The sequence below is a fragment of the Mytilus trossulus genome, chromosome 4 (assembly GCF_036588685.1).
Source record: "Mytilus trossulus isolate FHL-02 chromosome 4, PNRI_Mtr1.1.1.hap1, whole genome shotgun sequence".
Taxonomy (NCBI): domain Eukaryota; kingdom Metazoa; phylum Mollusca; class Bivalvia; order Mytilida; family Mytilidae; genus Mytilus; species Mytilus trossulus.
Window position 1 is genome coordinate 87,585,361 of NC_086376.1, and position 21,341 is coordinate 87,606,701.

General features: G+C 33.2%; 1 protein-coding gene across 1 annotated transcript; it reads left to right on the plus strand.

Moving 5' to 3' along the window:
* Positions 1-261: 261 nt before the first annotated feature.
* LOC134714266 (peroxidase-like protein) lies at positions 262-19,788 on the plus strand. The gene is made up of 14 exons (XM_063575504.1): positions 262-355; positions 6,828-7,027; positions 7,588-7,726; positions 8,005-8,219; positions 8,912-9,091; positions 12,144-12,201; positions 12,383-12,489; positions 12,903-13,004; positions 14,641-14,733; positions 15,209-15,425; positions 16,215-16,715; positions 17,191-17,360; positions 19,082-19,184; positions 19,602-19,788. The coding sequence occupies exons 2-14, from the start codon at positions 6,835-6,837 to the stop codon at positions 19,672-19,674; spliced, it is 2,151 nt and encodes a 716-aa protein (XP_063431574.1). The 5' UTR covers positions 262-355; positions 6,828-6,834; the 3' UTR covers positions 19,675-19,788.
* Positions 19,789-21,341: the final 1,553 nt, after the last annotated feature.

Here is a 21,341-nt window from a genome sequence, read left to right on the forward strand (position 1 = left end):
GTGTTTAATAAAATTGAATCTAACAGGCTGCTACATATAATGGCGAAATATCATTTCTCACGGTATTCTCCTTTATATAAATGTTTAAAACAAAATATCTAATCCGTGCAGCTAATGGCGTATTTTTTTTTTAAATGAAATGCTTTACATAATTATCATTGACAACTAAACAGATAATGATTCGTATTGCTTTCTTTAATTTTCACAGAACAAATGACCTTACACTTTTAAACATGATGTTTTACACATGAAACATCATGTCAGATCTGTGATAGGAAATTGTCATAGGTTATGTTACTATATAAGACAGAATCATTGTGACATCCGAGCCCTTACGACTTGTACAGGAGACACGGTAAGTCAAACAGTTCTTCTTCAAACGACATCCGTATCATTATTATAGTCATATCTTTTACCGTCTGCTTTGTAAATGGTCAGAAAATTCCATGAGAGTTTGGATTTGATTTGATTGTATGTGTTTTAACGCCACTTTTAAGCAATGCATTTGGGCTATTTCGCGGCGGCCAGTTTTTATTAGTGGACGAAACCGGAGTGCACAGAGAAAACCGCCAACCTTTGATAGGAAAATGAGAGTTTGGAATTCAGAATTTTTATAATTTTCTATCTGTGAATGTAGATACCCATACATGAAAGAAGGATTTATTATACAATGCATTGGCGGACAGGCCTTAGTAGCGCCGGATGCACTGTCTGTTATTCTTTAATTTAAATTTTATTAATCTGGTGTTTAAGGATGCTTAGAAAGTTGTTTTGTGATTTTTTGATACCTTTTTTTGTAAATTGTATGCCTTTCATGATATCAAATTAGATATATTCTCGGATACATCCCATCTTCACATTTTAATTCCATGCGAGTTGTAGACAGCGAGACTATACCTGTACAATATTATTTTTCGTGTGCTTTTTTCCACCGCTGTTTTTTTACGGAGAGGGTTATTTTGATTGAACTTGGTTTTTATGAATATTAATTTAAAAAAAAAAACATGTTTTTTTTTATCTGACATAATTTTTACCGTGAATCCATTGTTATTTCAAAGATAACATGAAGTATTATCGAAATACAATCAACTTGTAAAGGGTTCTTATGTAGCTAGCTTGCTTGGAACCTTATTATGATTTTTAACATTTTGATGAATAAACAGATATATGAAACAGATATAGACATACTGGTAATACTTCCTTCAACCCCAAACAAAAACCAGCAAATTGGAGTTATAATTTTGCTGACCCGCGAGCTCTCACAGAGAATGAAACAAATGAGTAACGATACATAAGCTTTCATCAGTTTACCTGAATAGATGTTAATGTAATATAGGCAACTTAATTTTTTTTTTTTTTTCAAATTAAAATACTTTGAGTAAATATAACGGCTATCATTAAAAACCGATCGTCATAGTAAATACTCTAATATGATAATATCTGAGGCTGTTGTTCGCTGTTTAAATTGAGTTTGCCTGTTTGTAACATTGCGATATTTACATACATTTTTGATTTCTGAATTTATGTAAATGTAATGTAAAATTGAAAAAAAATCCTGTGATTTACTGCCGAATTTACGCAAGGAATAAAGTTTTGAATAAATCTATTATCTAAAACAGCAATACTTGTTCATGTCTAGATTTTGGATATTTAAGTTTACACGGGAAACTCTATACAACGAAATTGAGCCTGAAAATGGGGAATGTGTCAAAGAGACAGAAACACAACCAAAGAGCAAACAGCAGTAGAAGGCCACCAATGTGTCTTCAACACAGCGAGGGAAATCCCACACCCGGAGGAGGGCTTCATCTGACCCCTAAAAAAATGTGTACTAGTTCAGTGAAAATGAACGTGACACTTAACTCCGAAACATTTAAATGAGCTAGAATTGAAAATCATACAAGACTGACTGACAAATACCATATACTATGGAACAGGCACAAACACGAGGCGGTGTTAACCATGTTTAGTGATATATAAACTCTCCCCCTTTATCTCTTGCCTATGTAAAAACAAAATAAACACACAGCAATACGCACAGTTAAACTCAGTTTAAAAGAAGTCCGAGTCTGATGTCAGAATAGGTTACAAAAGAAACTAAGCAAATTACAATGGTACATACACCAACAAAGGACTACTCTAGCAGTTACTGAAATGCCAACTCCAGACATCTATAAGACTGAATGAAGTATTATGTCTTCATCAAATGAAAACCAATCACAATCAACCCCCTCAATGGTTCAGAATACATGTGTTTATTTCAGATGCAAAGATCATAAAAGGTCTGTTTATACGTTTTGTTAGCTTTTCTGTTAAATGCCGACATTTTTGTGCTCATTTGTAAAGAATATTATCATTAAAGATTGAATGTGAAATACCTGAACGTATTATATGACGTCGGCATGTTGATTTATATTTACGAATAATATAACTGAACCGATGATAAAAAGTTAAGTTAATGTTTTGAATAATTTGTGATATCGAAAACCCATGTTTAATATTTTTTTTAGTAATACAGAGATTTCTTTTGTTATAATATCTTCACGAAAGAGCACTGTTCATTGTTAGTATTAGTTTTAATTTGAAGCCAGCTTTGGCCGGATATATCTCTTCAGTATACATACTGACGTCGTCGTTATTGAGAGCCACCATATCATCCAAATACCTAAAAGTGTAAAAACAATATTACCAGATGTTGCTACAACGGGTCTTGGCTGATTGAAGTCATTAATTGTAACCCATAACAATATAGAAAAACGTCCGCACAGTTTGTCCCCATTGGAATTTCATTAACTTGACGATATACGGAGTCTCCACAGCGAACACGAATGTTTTCTTTTTTGAAATTCAAAGGCAGTTTAGTATCAAAGCAGGCCCACTTGACATAGTTCTTTTCTTTGTTGTTACTATACACACATTTATAACAAAGTGACATTTTTTTCTCTCCCTATTGTAAACTTGCATTATTTTACGTTCATGTTCCCTCGTTCCTCTTCTGAGGGTGTAAATATTTTCTCATACAATATGCTTGGGTCTGTGGTGTTTTTTTTTTTATTTCAATGAACAAGAATAGCTAGTAAATTATTACATCTGGAATTTCGTGATCTGAGAAATAACTTGAAATTTTAAATAAATTCTTATATAGATAATGTCTTTATACCAACAGGATACATAATTTAATTTAATTATAGTGTTGTTTATAAAGCCCGTCGATTTAGATACGAACCACGTAAACTGATCAAGCCTTTAAATAAACTTGCCCTAAAGTTATAAATTTAACACAGTAGTAAGATCAATGAATATTGATTGTATCGGTACCTAACATTGATTTGCAATCAATCAATTAAATATGTATTGGTGTACACTTATGAAAACTTATGGTGTAACATCCTTTTAAGTTGCAATTCGGTTTTAAACTATTGTTTTCAGCTGTGAGTACCCGTAAATCGTAACTTAGTGTCATTTTTTTTAATTGTTTTTGTCTTTCGTGCAAATCTATTGTGAGACCGCATTCGGTGTGTGCATTTCCTTAGACAGGAACCTGCTATTTAGTGTTTATCATTGAAAGCTGTATTCCATATGTGTTTTTGTTTTAAGTCACCTGACGGTTCGTTTGAATTGTACTCATTTTGTTATGTTGGGGATTTTGATAGCTGACTTTACGATATAAGTTTTGTCCATTGTTCAATGGCGTAGAAACAAATAGCAACTAACATGCATTTCATTATGTAGACTGATTGATGAGTGTGCGATTGGAAACCCTACCATATATTCTTATTTCTGTGAGAGAAAAATAGCCGTATACCCACTTTGAAAATTTACAACGGTATGAGGATAATATAATAACTTTTATTGCGACATTTACACACAGCTCTATGAACTGCATTTCTTTTGGTCTTGCCTTCCAATGGTTTCATCATTTTTCGCCTATAAAAGACATGTTAGTTTTTTTTGTTTTGTTTTTTATATTATATCATATTCATATATGCAGATACATTTGTAGATGTTTGTGACAATGAATAAAGACAATCCATAAAAGGAAATAACAAAGAAATAATATTTCAAATGATAAAATTGAATGCATGAAAAGTTATGAGATTTCTGCCCATAGCTCTATAAAAAAAACACAATTACGAAGCAAATAGCTTTTACATGATCAACGTTCCATGGTAGAAGAATAAAGCACGTCTTCAGCTTCTTATTTATGGTGTTTAAGAAATAAAGAATCTTGGATACGAATCTTGTTCTTTAGTGAGTAATATACAATAATCAAGGTAAATAACTTTTCAAAAGATTTTCGTCTTTACATTCAAGGAAGAAGTGTGTGTCATCTTCTAGCAATTGACATAGTTTACAAAGTCCATCCTTTCTATGGGGTTTATATATAATATCGACCATTATCTACTAGATTATGGTAACTTACTTTCAGTTACATGAACATTTTCTAAAAAAAAAGTACGAGAAACCAAAATATAATGCTCTATCCTGCGCTAAGTTTTTGTTCATAAAGTAACATTTTTTTTATATTTATATCATAATTATTTGTTTTGTTTTCAAAAATATTTTATATTTTTCTTTTAATTCATTTCAACCAAGAGCTTTAAAAAAATGCTTCATTTGGAATTCTAAAATTTTGTTATTCATCTAAAACGTCCTGTTTTTGGTGTATACTCTTGACACATATATATGAATATGTATCATCCGAGTCAAGCAGGTTTGACAATATAAAAATCTTCTTTGAATAGAGCAAAATAGGTTATATTATCAAAATTCAGTCTGGCTAAGTAAGATAAAAACTGTTCCATGCAGAGTTATTCTTCCTTACTCTGATTGACTCCTATATTTCCTTTTTTTTCTTCTGAAAAAATTACAGAAATTAATGGAAACCCTTTTCAAAATACATGAAATTTGATTAAATAATTTGTTACTTTGATCAGTTCCTATAATAGCTCTGTAGCGTGCTAACTAGCAGTCCGCAGAGAAATCTTTGAATTATATCTTAAAAGTGGCTTTAGTTATTCATCTAATTTTAGCAAGACTACCAAATGAAGTTACATTGTCTTTAATTGAAAACTCAACTTCTCTTGATTTCTTTGCTATTTGTCTTTTAAATTTGCATTTCTTTATATAGCATTTTTACTGGCCGTCCTTTGTGTCGATTTAAACGCATGATCCTATATATATACTCACTTAAAGTTTTTAGTTATACATTACAGTCTCTTAAAATGACCATCATGCACCGATATTGGTATAGGCATGCTGAACTAATGATTTTCAGGTTCATAAGTTCATAACATCCATATACTCTGATTTATACTTGTCTCTATAAAAAGATTATAAATGTGTTATTTTATTTTAAAGAAAAGAACCCGACTTCCTCGTTGTAAACAGAAAAGCATAAAGCTCAAATATACCTTATACTCAAAGAAAGTACATTGTAAAAAGCAATTAGTTGAAGTGTAATATAATTCCTGTATTTTATTATTTCAAGCATTCCAAATATACATGTTGTTAAATTGTTGTTAACAAGCATTACGTGATTGACAAACCCGAACATAAAACAGAAATAAAACACGTTAACTACGAAATACAAGATATATTCCCATGCTTGAACTAGTGAAACTTGTTAAATAAATCAAAAGGTTAATAATTTTATTTTTATGATATAAGATTTGAATCACTTCCGTTCCAGAACACTTTTTTTTACGATGGATTAAATTAAAACACATTTCCTAAGACTAAAGTACAACGATTTCGTCTCAACTAAGACATGCAGACGGAGAAAAAAATATTTCACTGACTGGACTGGGAACACTATAATCGGACCTGAATGACATTTCCTGCTTTCGAGAGTTCGAGAATATGATCAATCGACCGAGAGTTGATAAAAGTATTCTTATCTTTACTTTAAGCATTATAATGTATAATAAAACTGAATTTTCGAAGCATAGGTAAAGCAAAAAAAAATAAGTCCCTAATACAATCGTTCAATTGGTTAAACATATGAAGGATAGATAGCTACTTACACGTCAATACAAAGTTCAGCCTCTAGTTGAAAGTATGGAGCCCTATTGTCTCATATAAAGAAAAGTGTAATCATTTGTAAAAGGTGAAAGATACTGAATTGATATTCATAAGTCGAAAATGAACTGACAATGTCATAACAAAAAAAAACTAAAAAAACAACCAAAAAACACCTTAAGAAAAACAGCGGTCTTGAGTAGGAAATGTGAAAGCCTGCAGACGAACAGTACAGGTAACTAACATATTAGATTATAGGTAAAGGATAAAAATGCACAGGAGGCTATTTTATCATGTGTGAGTTCATCGTTGGGTATATTGTAGATATATATAGACTAGCACTATACTATAAATCACATGCTATAGAGGTTGACCGCTTAGTGACAATATCGTCATCATTCATATAGGACTGACTTCTTAAAAAGTACAACCTTAGTAATGTATTTAAACTTACCATGAGAAGAAACTATACGGTGTCATTTTTTGAGAGTTAAACCGTCGAATTTTAGATTAAAGGTTGGATATTTCGTTTTGGTTTAATGTCTGTGAATTACTGTTTCTCAATTCGTATTTTATCCTAGTTGACATTGCGTTATCTATACATGGCGTATGATAATCCTTGATATTTTGTGATTTTATCCACGTGTTCATTGCTAGACTGTACATAGTAAAAGCAAAAACATACAAACGAAGTTCCCTTATAATTTCATAACCATTACATATCTTTTTATTCTTAAATTTAATAACGTTAAATGAAATTTAACCTTTTACACTCATATTTCATAAAAAGATAAATTTCATTTCAGCGCCATCATGGGGCCCGGTGTAAAGCTTATGTTATGTACTGTTTTATGCTGTTACTTCTATTTGGGACATGTGACCGCAGGACGAGAGAAACGTCAAATATCTCAAGCAGTCATCGGAGCATATTTGAAACAGGCACTGGTGGAGGCTAATCAAGAACTTGCGCAAATGAAGGCTATTGATAAACTGATGGTAGATCAGGGTAAATATTGCTTCTAAAACAAGTGTGGACACAGAATAATGTTGTCTGATTGGCGAATTTTGACAATGATACATGTATGCTTCTAAAATATTGCTGTTTCTGTATAAAATACTGTCTCTCTCTCTTAAAACATGTTTCTTTAACCTAGGTTAGGTGATTTATTGATACCATGAATCTATATAACATATGACATATGACATACATGTATGCCTTTCTATATGCTATAGCAGACTCGTTTATCTTCAATGCAGCCTGTAGTAATGTAATTTATGACCCAAAATCAGAACATGAACATAAAATAGCCCACAATGTCTTGTATAATAAACTGTGACATTGCTCATTCTCAAGCTCATTTACTCTATAAAAGAACACAAACTAAGATAATTCCCTGTATACGAATAGAAGATAACGAATTATAGAAGAAGTATAGAGGTAACACAAACAAGACAGTAACTCAATGACACAAATTACCAACAGACATTTTATAATTTTTGGTTCATAATATCGATAAATGTTAAATTCGAAATAACAATTTTCTTTTGTACTCTATTCACCAATAGGTATTGATGCACCAGCAGGAAGTAGATCTTACTCGTGGCATCTTGGTCGTTTCTTGTATACTAAAGATGCAAAGAAAGTAAGGATATTGTCTGATAAAGCCTGGGTTACAGTCAGGACAACAAAGAAACTCGTCGAAAGGTAATTTATAATAAAAAAAATAGAGAACGTGAACACCATTTGTTTGATAGTCGATGGAATCACTTGCTCTAACAATTTGGGTTTTTTAGTTATTTTTTTCCTTATTTTTATTCAACTCCCTATAGTCAATTCAATAATACAAGGATGAAAAATTCTTTTAAACAAAATTTGACGAGGAAAGCTAATCTTATACTACAAAGGTTATTTAAAACTTTAGAATACAATATTTGCCGATTGCAATATAAATTCAACAACAAAACTTTTATATTGTTGAACAGGACTGGCTGGACGTTAGCAGAAGTGCAGGTGAACCCATACATTGTCAATGAATGGAGATTACAAGTAGCTGCATCATGCCCTTTCATGGAACCGAAGTGTAATCCATACACCCGATACAGAACTGCAGATGGTGCCTGCAATAACTTGAACGACCCAAGTCTCGGAGCTGCGTTAACTCGTCAGAGGAGAATGATGGACAATGCATACGAAGATGGTAAACGATGGAAATATTTTACAATACATAGATTTTACGTTTGTTGCTGTGTTTACAAAACTTTTGAATTTTTGAAATACTAAGGCTTTTCTGCCTCTGAAATAGATTACCTTAGCTGTAGTTGGCAAAACAATTAGGAATTTTGGTTCTCAATGCTCTTCAACTTCGTACTTTATTTGGCCTTATAAACTTTTTTTTGGATTCAATGAGTCTTTTGTAGAAGAAACGCGCGTCTGGCGTACGTTCAAAATTTAATCTTGGTATCTATGTTGAGTTTATTTACATGTTTGTTTTTCGTTTATTATTTTGTACATCAATTAGACCGTTATTTTTCTCGTTTGAGTTGTTGTTTCGGGGTATAGTATAGCTTAATATGGTTTATGGGTATTTCTAATTGTTGAAGACCGTAAGGTGACCTATAGTTGTTAACTTCAGTGTTATTTTGTCTCTTATAAAGAGTTTGCACTGCTCTTTTTAGAATAAGATATGGAGCTATAGTAAGATTTTTTAAATTATATGTGGCAATTTTAAAATGTTCTTATATTATCACCCTCCTTAATGCATTTAGGTGTCAACTCGGTGAGCAATCGAAGACTGTTTTCTATGCATATCTTCTGTATTTAGCTTACAACAATCCTGAAAGTCCTCAATTGAACTACTCGTATTCAATTTTTAAAATGTTTTTACTACAGGTATTGATGCTCCAAGGATGCACTCAGTTATGGGAGGATACCTGCCTAGTCCTAGAATTATTAGTAATGTCATGCACAAAAGTGACTGCTGTCCACAGTTCAGTGACCGCCTGGCTGTAGCAGTTATGCAGTTCGGACAGTTTATAGAACATGACGTCATATCTACCCCAATGATTACAGGTAAAAAAATTATGTGCCAGAGTAAGGAGAATGAACAACAGTTAGTCCTGATGACCTTACTTGGTACAGACACAGCATAAGATGGTGTTTAAACCAGTTTTCTGCTATCAAAAATGTCCCTCCTTCTTTGCATATATATCTATCTAGATAATAAGAATATCGTAAAACCAATACATACAATAAAAACTTGAATAGAGAAGAAGAAACATTTTAACTTTAGAAAAGAGGGAAAGATATATAGTAACACCAAAGTTCAAAATCGTCTCATTGTGTTGCACATTTTAGTTCAGTTTCCATTCCAACAAATATAAATAAAAAAATCAAATATTTATTGCCATATCTATACTATTAAACGAGAAGACCTCATTTTGGGTGTCGCTTCTCTTCTTTCCAGAATAAATTAATCATCATGCCTCTGTGTCCTATGGGTACAGTGCATAATCTATACTATTAAACGAGAAGACCTCATTTTGGGTGTCGCTTCTCTTCTTTCCACAATAAATTAATCATCATGCCTCTGTGTCCTATGGGTACAGTGTATAATCGCATTTGTCATCCATTCATATGATTATTCAGATTGAGTTATTTTGGGTGAAAAACGAGAAAAGACGTCCGGATATGTTTCCGTCATTGGGCGAAATTTTAAGTCAGATTAGACTTCCGGTTTGCGTTTTTCTGTATACTTTGAACATACATTAATACTACGAATTAATACAGTGTATTTTCTGTCTTATATCCGTCATTAGACGATATTTAAGTCAAATTAGACCTCCGGTTTGCGTTTTTCTTTTTACTTTGAAACAAATACATATACTACGAATAAAGTGTATTTTCTGTCTGATATTGTTTTCAATAGATATAGGAAGATGTGGTGTGAGTGCCTATGAGACAACTCTCCATCCAAATAACAATTTAAAAATTAAACCATTATAGGTTAAAGTACGGCCTTCAACACGGAGCCTTGGCTCACACCGAAGAACAAGCTATAAAGAGCCCCAAAATTACTAGTGTAAAACCATTCAAACGGGAAAACCAACGGTCTAATCTATATAAACAAAACGAAAAACGAGAAACACGTATATATTACATAAACAAACGACAACTACTGTACATTCAAGTTTACTATCCACGGCAGTCAACTGAGAATTGACTGTAAAAAGAAAATACACTTTCGGGACATTTGGAACGGGTGTTTTTAAGATTTAATTTCAGGATTGACCATTTCGGGATCCGGGATTTCTTTTTTCGAATTTTGGGATGTCGAGATATTTAATTTGTATAATAGATTCAGAACCTCGGGATTTCATGTTTTTAAGCCCGGGATATTGGGATCAGGGCCCCTTCACAGTGGCGGATCAAGAAATGTTCATACACAGGGGCCTGTTGGCTGCCTAAGAGGGACCTGCTCCGGTCATGCTTCAGTGATTCCTTATATAAGCAACCAATTATTTTCCAGAAAAGGGGGGGCCTTAATCCGCATCTGCCCCGACCCCCCTTTAATGAATGTTCATAATATACAGATAAGCGCTAAAATAATTCATGTGTCATTAAAATTAGTAGAGAACAAACAAAAAAAGGATTTTTTGGTGGAAAAAGGAGGAGCCGGGCTAGAAAAACAATTATCCTGTCCCAAATTACCTATAACTTTTTATACCTTTTCCGAAATTCTCAAGTTCCTAAATGTTTTTACAAAAAAGATGTGGAATGAATGCCAATTAGACAGCTCTCCACAGGAGGCCAAAATGACACCGAAATTAACATTCAAAGGTCACCTTACGGCCTTCAACAATAAGCAAAAGCCGATACTGCATAGTCTGATATAAAAGGCCCCGAAATGACAATGTAAAACAATTCAAATGAGAAAACTAACAGCCTTAAGTTATTTATGTACAAAACATGAACGAAAAACAAATATCACTGAACCACTGATTTACAGGCTCCTGACTGGAATGTTCATAATACATGTACACTGAATGTATGTTCATAATGAAATTAATAGAGAACAAAAGATGGAAATTTTGGAAATAAAGGAGGAGGGTTAAAAAAAAAACTTTCCTGTCCCCAAGTACCTATATGACTTTTGATACTTAATTTTCCTGAAATTCTCATGTCATTAAATCTTTTACAAAATTCTTCCTACAACACTTTAAATCCTTTCAAATACGCTCTGAATGCCCGCGATTTCGCGGGTGTGTTCTAGTAAACTTTAAACATTAAGTTTGTGACATACAAAATAATAAACAATATAACTGTATTTCATATATATATATATATATATATATATATAACTCGTCTAAACATCAACCCAACAATGTTAGATCTGTAAATTTGCTTTCGCAAATTTTTGGTTCTTCCCTCGCCGGGATTCGAACCCATGCTACTGTGATATCGTGACACCAAATCGCCTGCACTGTAGCCGTCCCGCTAGACCACACGACCACCTGGGCTCTCAAAAAAAGATCTTTCGGTGGGCATGTGTTACCTTTCCACGTCAGTTTTAATCTAGCGGCGTACTACAGTACATGATATATAAGGCATGAAGATGTTATTGTTACAGATCAGCTAAATTATCTATAGTAAAGGATCCTACAAATTAATAGAAGATACAGTCACAGAAAATAATTATATTCATAAGTACGTCTGAGTCAGTGACAACCCTACAACAGATGTATCCATCGGATCGCCATCAATGATGGTGATACATGGCTGTGTACATAATATATACACAATCATTCATTTACAGTAAATATTCCAGTGTCCCCTGTCCTCAGTTATAATAACCTTTTGATGTAGGACCCCAATTTATTTACTTGTGATGGTGTTGATGGATTGAGTATAGAAATCAACTTTTCTTCATCAGATAAATCTTTAACAGAAAAAATAAAATCCAAATTGTTAAAAAAGTTGTTTCTTAGTTCCATATTTAATTTACAATCTAATATAAAATGTTTTTCGTTTTCTAAAGTTTTACATTTAAGGCATAATCTCTGCTCTCTAGGAATATGATACCAAAGGTTTTTTTTTATAACTTGCATATTTTGTTCTATTCCAGGATACGAAGGAGCTGATATTCAGTGTTGTGAAGCACCAGCACACATTACTGCCCAAAGGTAAGTTTTGGAAATATCTAGCCTAACATCTTGGCCTAAAATATCTTTGCCAGTGAGCCAGGATCCCAGGCTATTGAATATCTAATATTTACTAAAGTGAGTTTATGCATCAATCTTTCATTGTTTTGAAATTTTCTAGAATATCATTAAGTAACCTAATTAAGTCTTTTTTCATTTGTAGGGCAGCCTGTCTTCCAATTGCTATCCCAGCCAATGATGAACGATTTAAGGACAAGTGTATGAATTTTGTACGAGCTGTACCAGGACTTAAAAAGAACTGTGACATGGGTATATCTTATTTCATAACTTATCAAGGAAGCAATAAAAAGGCATAAACAGTGACTTGGATGGCGAATTGTCTCATTGGCAGTCATACCTCATCTTCTTATATCTGATTAATCGAAAAACATAGTTAAACTGCAAGGATAAACACAAACTAAAGAAATAAAAATCAGAGAGATCAAAGCACTAGAGAAATGTATAACTTTTAATACGCACATTTGACAATTGTATCTCGAGTATCAAACAATCTAGCTATGTTAACGCTGCGAACAACAGATAATTGTTAAAACGCATGTCTCAACAAAACAGTACACTTTTACAATAGACCAAGACAAAGCTGAGTAAATGATATTGGCGTTCCGTTCTCTTCTAACTGAAATTCCATCACATATTTTATAACAACTTTCAATTTTGTACAGGAATTAGATCACCATTAAATCAAGCTTCAGCATATTTAGATTCATCCCAGATTTATGGTACAGACACAGCGGAACAACACAGATTACGTGCAGGATTTGGAGGTATGAGGATAATATTTGATGATCCTTTTCACCTCCAGAAAATTTGATATTTGTGTTGCTTTTTAGCTCATCTGGCCCATAGGGCCAAGTGAGCTTTTCTTATCACTTGGCGTCCGTCGTCCGTCGTCGTCTGTAAACTTTTAGAAAAATCTTCTCCTCTGAAACTACTGGGTCAAATTTAACCAAACTTAGCCACAGTCATCATTGGGGTATCTAGTTTAAAAATTGTGTCCGGTGACCCGGCATACCAACCAAGATGGCCGCCACAGCTAAAAATATAACATAGGGGTAAAATGCAGTTTTAGGCTTATAACTCAAAAACCAAAGCATTTAGAGCAAATCTGACTTGAGGGTAAAAGTGTTTATCAGGTCAAGATCTATCTGCCCTGAAATTTTCAGATGAATTAGACAACCCGTTGTTAGGTTGCTGCCCCTGAATTGATAATTTTAAGGAAATTTTGCTGTTTTGAATATTATCTTGAATATTATTTTAGATAGAGATAAACTGTAAACTGCAAAAATGTTCAGCAAAGTAAGATCTAAAAATAAGTCAACATGACCAAAATGGTCAATTGACCCCCTAAGGAGTTATTGCCCTTTATAGTCAATTTTAACAGGTTTTGTCAATCTTAGTAATCTTTTAGAAAAATCTTCTTCTCTGAAACTTCTGGGCGAAATTTAACCAAACTAAGCCACAATCATCATTGGGGTATCTAGTTTAAAATTGTGTCCGGTGACCCGGCATACCAACCAAGATGGCCGCCACGGCTTAAAATAGAACATAGGGGTAAAATGCAGTTATTGGCTTATAACTCAAAAACCAAAGCATTTAGAGCAATCTGACAAGGGTCAAGATTGTTAACCAGGTCAAGATCTATATGCCCTGAAATTTTCAGATGAATCAGACAACCCGTTGATAGGTTGCTGCCCCTGAATTGATAATTTTAAGGAAATTTTGCTGTTTTGGGTTATTATCTTGAATATTATTATAGATAAAGATAAACTGTAAACAGCAAAAATGTTCAGCAAAGTAAGATCTACAAATAAGTCAGCATGATCAAAATGGTCAATTGACCCCCTAAGGAGTTATTGCCCTTTTTAGTCAACTTTAGACGATTTTCGTAAATTTTTAAATTTTCACTTACATTTTCACTTAAGCTATTAGGCAAAGTTCATTATAGATAGAGATAATTGTAAGCAGCAAGAATGCTTAGAAAAGTAAGATCTACAAACACATCCCCATCACCAAAACACAATTTTGTCATAAATCCATCAGTCTCCTTTGTTAAATATTCGCATCGACCAAGGATACTCTTTGGAGCCTCTAGTTTCGATATTCAGCAACTTATCCCTAATTTACGGTTTGGGAAAATCTTTCCGTGTAGTATTCGTGAAATGGCCTACCTGATTAAACAATAGACTATAAATTATTTTTGATTGGTAGGTTATTGTAGAAAACTTACCAACTAAACTTATAATAAAATGATAACGATAGTTTTTCCTATATAGTATAATTTTGTTATGGTGATTTTGCGATCAATCAGTCATTATAAAATACTTTCATCTGACAAATTGAAACATAGAAAGCTGACAATTAATGTATCTAATGTTATTTAAATCTATCTTTTTGTTTTAGGTTTAATGAACATTACTGTACTGGGACTTTTACCAGCAACAAGTGAAGATCACTGTATTAAAGAAATGAACGGAGACTACTGTATGGACTCAGGTGAGTTTCGTCTGTAAAGGTGATTTTGATTGGACGGCATGATAAACTTAGTATTGCTCAATGTACTCTAATATGACTACACTAAACTTTTCTTTTGTCTGATGATGCCTCGCTAAACATTATGCCTCGCTAAAAATTGAATTTGCGACAGAAAAAAAATCAGCGATAATTATATAGTGCATACGACTTCTTAGGACTGACACAACTATGTGATGTTGTTTAAGTATTCATGCTTAAACTTCAGATCATTACAAAAATGCAACTAAAGCTTTCTTAGTCTCGGTTAAATGATGAATGTCATATATTACCAGGTGAGTAATTAAGCGAAATTACTTAAAACAAAACTACAAACAAAAATCACCAGACATCCGAAAAATACTACGATTTCTTCTATATATTTCATCGGAAGGCATTATTGTATAATTGAATACTGGATACAAGTATACATGTACTAAGTATTTAAATTATCTTTAAGGTGATTTTAGAGTAAACCATGTACCCGGCTTGACAGTCATGCACACCATATTTGTACGTGAACACAACAGACTTGCCACGACACTTTCACTATTGAACGTCCATTGGGATGATGAAACCATATTCCAGGAAACCAGGAAGATTATCAACGCCGTGCAACAACATTTAGTTTATAATGAGCTTTTGCCAACAATTTTGAATCACGAATACATGACAAGGTATACTAGTATACAATAATCAAGATATATCATGGTTGACCACACTCTATAAGCATGCGGTATAATCTATAAAAAAAGCAAGTTAGGCCCCATCTTTCCATCTTGCTTTCCAATATTAAGGAATGTATTGGAACGAGTTAGATGCTTATTCCCATAGTAAACACCTTTATAAAACTATACATAAAGCAGTATATAAATACAGTTAATAACTTTGTCTACACTCTGTACCCAGTTGACCACGACCTTTCCACATGCTGTATGATTTACAAATTTGCAAGAATGGTCCATACTCTAGTCTTATTTTCCACTATGAAGAAATGAGCTATTTACTAATTCCCATATATAAAATTGAGAAAGGAAATGAGGAATGTGTCAAAGAGACAACAACCCGACCAAGGAAAGAAACAACAGCAGCAGCAGGTCGCCAACAGGTCTTCAATGTAGCGAGAAATTCCCGCACCCGGAGGTGTCCTTCAGCTGGCCCCTAAACAAATATAAAATAGTTCAGTGATAATGAACGCCATACTAATTTCCAAATTGTACACAAGAAACCGAAATAGTTAAGTCTTTATACATCTACATAAAGTAGTTTAAAGTTCGGCTTCTGTCGTATATAATTTTACAGGAGAGCATTTGCTCAATTACAACGGATAAATTTATATACATGTATACGTTTTCACTCTAGGTGTCCACATTAATTGTACGAGATATAGAATGTATAGTTAAGCTCTCTCTCCTCTTTCTTCAGATATGTACTGTGTTGCTAATCTCTCTTTATTCTTTCTGTAGATATGGACTGTATTCCAAAGCTCAGGGCTGTGAGGATACTTATGATATGAATGTCCAAACAGATATTATGATGGGTTTCTCTGGTGCCGCAATGAGATTCCCGCACACCAGGATTCCAAACGTTCAAGCAATGGTCGACAAACAATTTAAGAGACGAATGGACGCCAGAATTTTTGATACTTTTGACAAACCAAAGTTTGTCTTACAAAACATGGGACAAGCCTTGAATGATTTTGCTAGATGGTTGACAACTTTTCCACAAATGAAGGACGATCGGTTCGTTGAATCAGGTGTACGAGATAACTTGTTCATGGACGAGAGCGGAAAAAGTTTTGACTTGATATCCTTAAATATTCAGCGTGCAAGAGAACAAGGAATTCCTCCTTACAATGAATGGCGAAAGTTGTGTGGATTACCACCTGCCAATTTCTTCTATGCTGGTCAGGGCGGTTTGGTAGATCATAAACCTGATGTTGTTCATTTAATGTCCACTGTTTACAAGTATGTATATTTGGTGATAAATAATTTGTCTTAAGTCAACGAACTACCGTAATTGATATGTTAACAAGTAAAAAGTTTAATAGTATATAAAAAATTAACGTTAATCGGTTTATTGAAAGGCTAGAATCTTTAAAACCTAAACAGATTTCTAATGGATGCAATTGTCATTTTTCAAATATTTTTTCCCGCTCCGAACGAAAGGGTATGCTGGTTAGCCTCTATCCGACGCTTAGTGTTGACCCTTCGTCAGCTTTCTGTTTACCGAAATATGGATACTCAACGAGAGAGTTAGAAATAGCAGCATAAAACATTTTAACGTTAGAAAAATAAATAAACAAAAATACCGAACTCCGAGGACAATTCTAAAGTCACTGTATTGAATTAGTTTGCTGAAACCGGATTTCGAATACATAAATCGACATAAATGAAATCTTGATCAGAAACATATTTTAATACATCATCTTTTCTGTTTTAGACATTGCGATGACATAGATTTATTTACTGGAGGTTTAACAGAGACGCCACTTCCAGGAAGCCCTATTGGTCCAGTATTTTCTTGTATTATAGCAACACAATTTGCAAACCTTAAACAAGGTGACCGATTCTGGTATGAAAGAGATCCCCCAATTACAGGATTTACTACTGGTAAGTTTAACATACAAATAACAAATCTTTAGATGTCATATGGTAAAACAATTTAAAACTCTCATTCATGTACAAACACAAAAATAAGTTTTATCATGCAATGTGAAATCAGAAACGTTGGCATTAGATATGGAAATTCATTACTTAACTGATGCAGATCGAAATTTTCCATTTCAAATTATTTCATTATGTATCAGTGATATTATTATAGATTCGCACGCCTATATTCAATGTACTGTATGTTTCATTCCTCAATGATTGACAGTTGTACGTCTCTTGTTGACGAAGTCATATGTCGTTAAAATTGATAAACAATTGAATAAAGATCAGATTCTGTTTATATAATCAGGAAAAAAGACATGCCAAGCCACTTTGGTATGACAATGACGAAAACATTTATATATATAGATTGCGTAATGCCATACCTTGGGTAGTTTTCTGGGTCTGTTAAACAGTGGAACTAAGCACATTTATGGAATGATATATAGTATTTATATGTTACAAGGCAAACGAGGTGTGTCCCCGTACGCATATATAATGATTCATTATTATTTGTGGGATACCATTTTCCGTGGATTTCGTCGATCACGGTTATAGAGATCATCAGCGAATCACAAATTTTCAATTGATTTGTATGCAGACTTTGACAAAACCACGAAAATCAAAGAACAACGAAGATATAAGATTTCCTCAATCCACGAAAATCGGTGCCCACGAAAATAAATGAGTCCAATATAAGCTTGGCCATTTAGATCTACTTGCTAAACAATTTGCCAAATGGTCAGTCTTTGAATTGATTCCATGGTAGTTTAGTTTAGGTATGTACTGAAAAAGTAAGTAATTCTGCGTCTAATTTGGAAAACAAGATATTTTTATAATTTCATTGTAGAATACTAGTAACTCTGTTTAAACCATAAATAATTTTGCCATCGTGTAATATTTATTGATTTAACATTCGACTTTTGTTAACTTATTGATACTATATAAAAAGTGTCTGTAAAGTGGCGCAGTGCATGCGAACATATAGTGCAACAGATGCAAGGTTAAACAATAAAGTGAGAAAATGCTATCAACACATACAAGCTTGAGAGATCTATTATATCATAATGGCATACATATACAGAGATTGGCACGGTGTACTATTGTTACAACAAATACATCAATCAGAGTTTGCAGTCTTACATAGTCAGCAGATATTTCCAATATTCTGTCTTAAAAAATGGCTGGTTTCTTCCAGAAATATCTAGGAATACATCAAATTTATCGAATTTTGAAACCAAATAATAGTTTTGTGTAAAATGAAAAAAAACCTATTAGATATTACATTGTATCATTGTGTTTTGGTTCGATTTTTGGTGTTTTTACGCCACTTTAAAGCACCACATTTATGCTATTTCGTGGCGGTCAGTTTATATTTTATAGTTCGTATCATTATGACACCTTTCTATACATTCAATATATAAAAGTGACCATCTTAAGATACTAGTAATCGAAACCCTAATGTACTTTAAACATAAAGACATTTTGGTGTTTTCAGATATGAGGTGATATTTAGTAATTTGATGACACCTTAACACTACATTATTAATGACAAATAACATATATGCATGAAAGCCTGATTTGTATTTCTTTTAAGATATATAATTTATATATATAACGTATGAACGTATATTGCTTTTATTAAGATTATCATATAAACTGTATTCTTCTTTTTACTGTAGCTCAAGTTGATCAAATAAAGAAAACAACGCTTTCACTGATTATGTGTAAGAATTTAGATTTCCCGTTCATCCAAAGAAATGCTTTGCTTCTGCCAAGCCAAGAGTAAGTAGTCTCAACTTTTCGTCCATTTAGTGTGTTTAGTGAAGATAGCTAACCAAATAATGTAGAAAGTAAAATCACAAAAATATTAAACTCCGAAGAAAATTCAAAACGGAAAGTCCCTAATCAAATGGGAAAACCAAAATTTCAAACACAATCGAAAGCAAAGTTGTTAAAGGCATTAACCACAAACAAAAACCGTAATGACTTACAATCTCTATAGATATACCACAGTAGAGAATCGAGTATTGTATACCTGCATGTATCTATGAGTAAGAATGGAAAAACATTCTCTAGAAGTAAGACTGTTAGTTCCTCTACAATTTATTTAGAAACTATAATGGGCCTACAACATTTTATAACATAACATGCATGCTAACTGTGCAAAGTCTGATTCACATCTGTTAATTTCTTTTACAGGAACCCAAGAGTGAGATGTGACTCCATGCCTGAGATTGATTTAGATTTCTGGAAAGTTCCAGCTTTTATATAATAATGTAGAAGACTTAACAAATGTGTAAGAATGCCCGATTCTTATGTTTTAAACTTTAACCTTTTGCTAATGATATGTAAATATTCATCATGTATACTCTCATTAAAAATATATTCCGGGATATGTCATCCTAAGTGGAGATGTTTTATAATCATTAATATTCACTGGTATCCAATAATTTGGTACTAGTTTATCTGGAATCGTGGAGTTGATTTACGACCTTGACTACCCAGAGTCTCGCATAGTGACTTAGTCCGTCAGCATTCAGCATTCATTATAGTAGCAAATGTAAATAATAAGAAGTTGAGGTATGATTGTCAGTGAGACAACTCTCCACGATAGACCAAAATGACAACAAAATATAGGTCACCGTACGTCCTTCAACAATGATCAAAGCCCATACCGTATAGTCAGCTATAATAGGCACTGAAATGACAAATATAAAACAATTCAAACGAGTAAACGAACGGCATAATTTATGAAAAAAAAAATAATGAACAGAAACAAATATGTAACACAGCAACAAACGACACCCACTGAAGTACAGGTTGTTGACTTGGGACAGGCATATACCGGATGTAGTGTAGCAGGGTTAAACTAGTTTGAGGGCGCCAGTCCGCCTCTAACCTTGGACAGTGGAGTACCAGACCAACATATGAACAAACTATAAAAATCAATTGAAAAAGGGCGTAACTAATCGGAGAGATTCAAATAGAAATACATCTATCAAAAACACTCAAAGTGGACGTGGACGGGTACTTGTACATCCCAACAACAAAAAGACATTTCAGATTATACAGATCTGAGAGTACTCGCAGTGACTGACAGCTAGTCCAAAGTCAATAACAACCATGATCTAAGAATAAATTATCAATCATACAACATCCGATTGATTTAGTGTAAAGATGCAATAAACAGTCAGAGAAAAACATGACCTTGTGCAATGCTGAGATACAGGTATCAAAAGGTTTTAGAGTCATGAACAATTTGCTTTATAGGAAGAACAAAAATGTCGAGCCTCACTGACTTTGCTAGTGAATATTCTGCAGCCGGAGTCGAGGCTAGCGACATATATATATACTTCTTTGAAATCAAGGCTAGTGACATATACTCCTTTGAAATCAAGGCCAGTGACATACACTCCTTTGAAATCAAGGCTAGTGACAAACTAGTATACGTTAACTATAATGAGAAAGGACAAAATATAATGTGTATGTACATGTATAATAGGGTTTATACACTTGCATTGTTAAAATATAACGATGAGGTATGTATCTCTATTGATAGACAATATACAAAGAAATGGATTATTGAAATTGGCATATTTGATTATTATCTTTACAAGTATATGCATAATATATTCTATCTACATTATATCAAGTCATAATGACAAACAAGCTATACATATTAATATACATGTAAAAATATATCTGCATTAATCTGCATTACATAGTTGCATGTAGATGCTTATTCCGGATTTCGACAACTCTCTCAATATAGAACACGTTCATTAGAATTATAAAGAGAAAGAGCATCACGCAGCCTTTACATTAACCAAATATTGACCTGTATCGGCGACATGTCAAATATCTAAGTGCAAAATAAGTGATTTGCCATAAAACATATTTTAGGACTGCTAGTGGCCACAACTCCCCTTAAGATTCAAT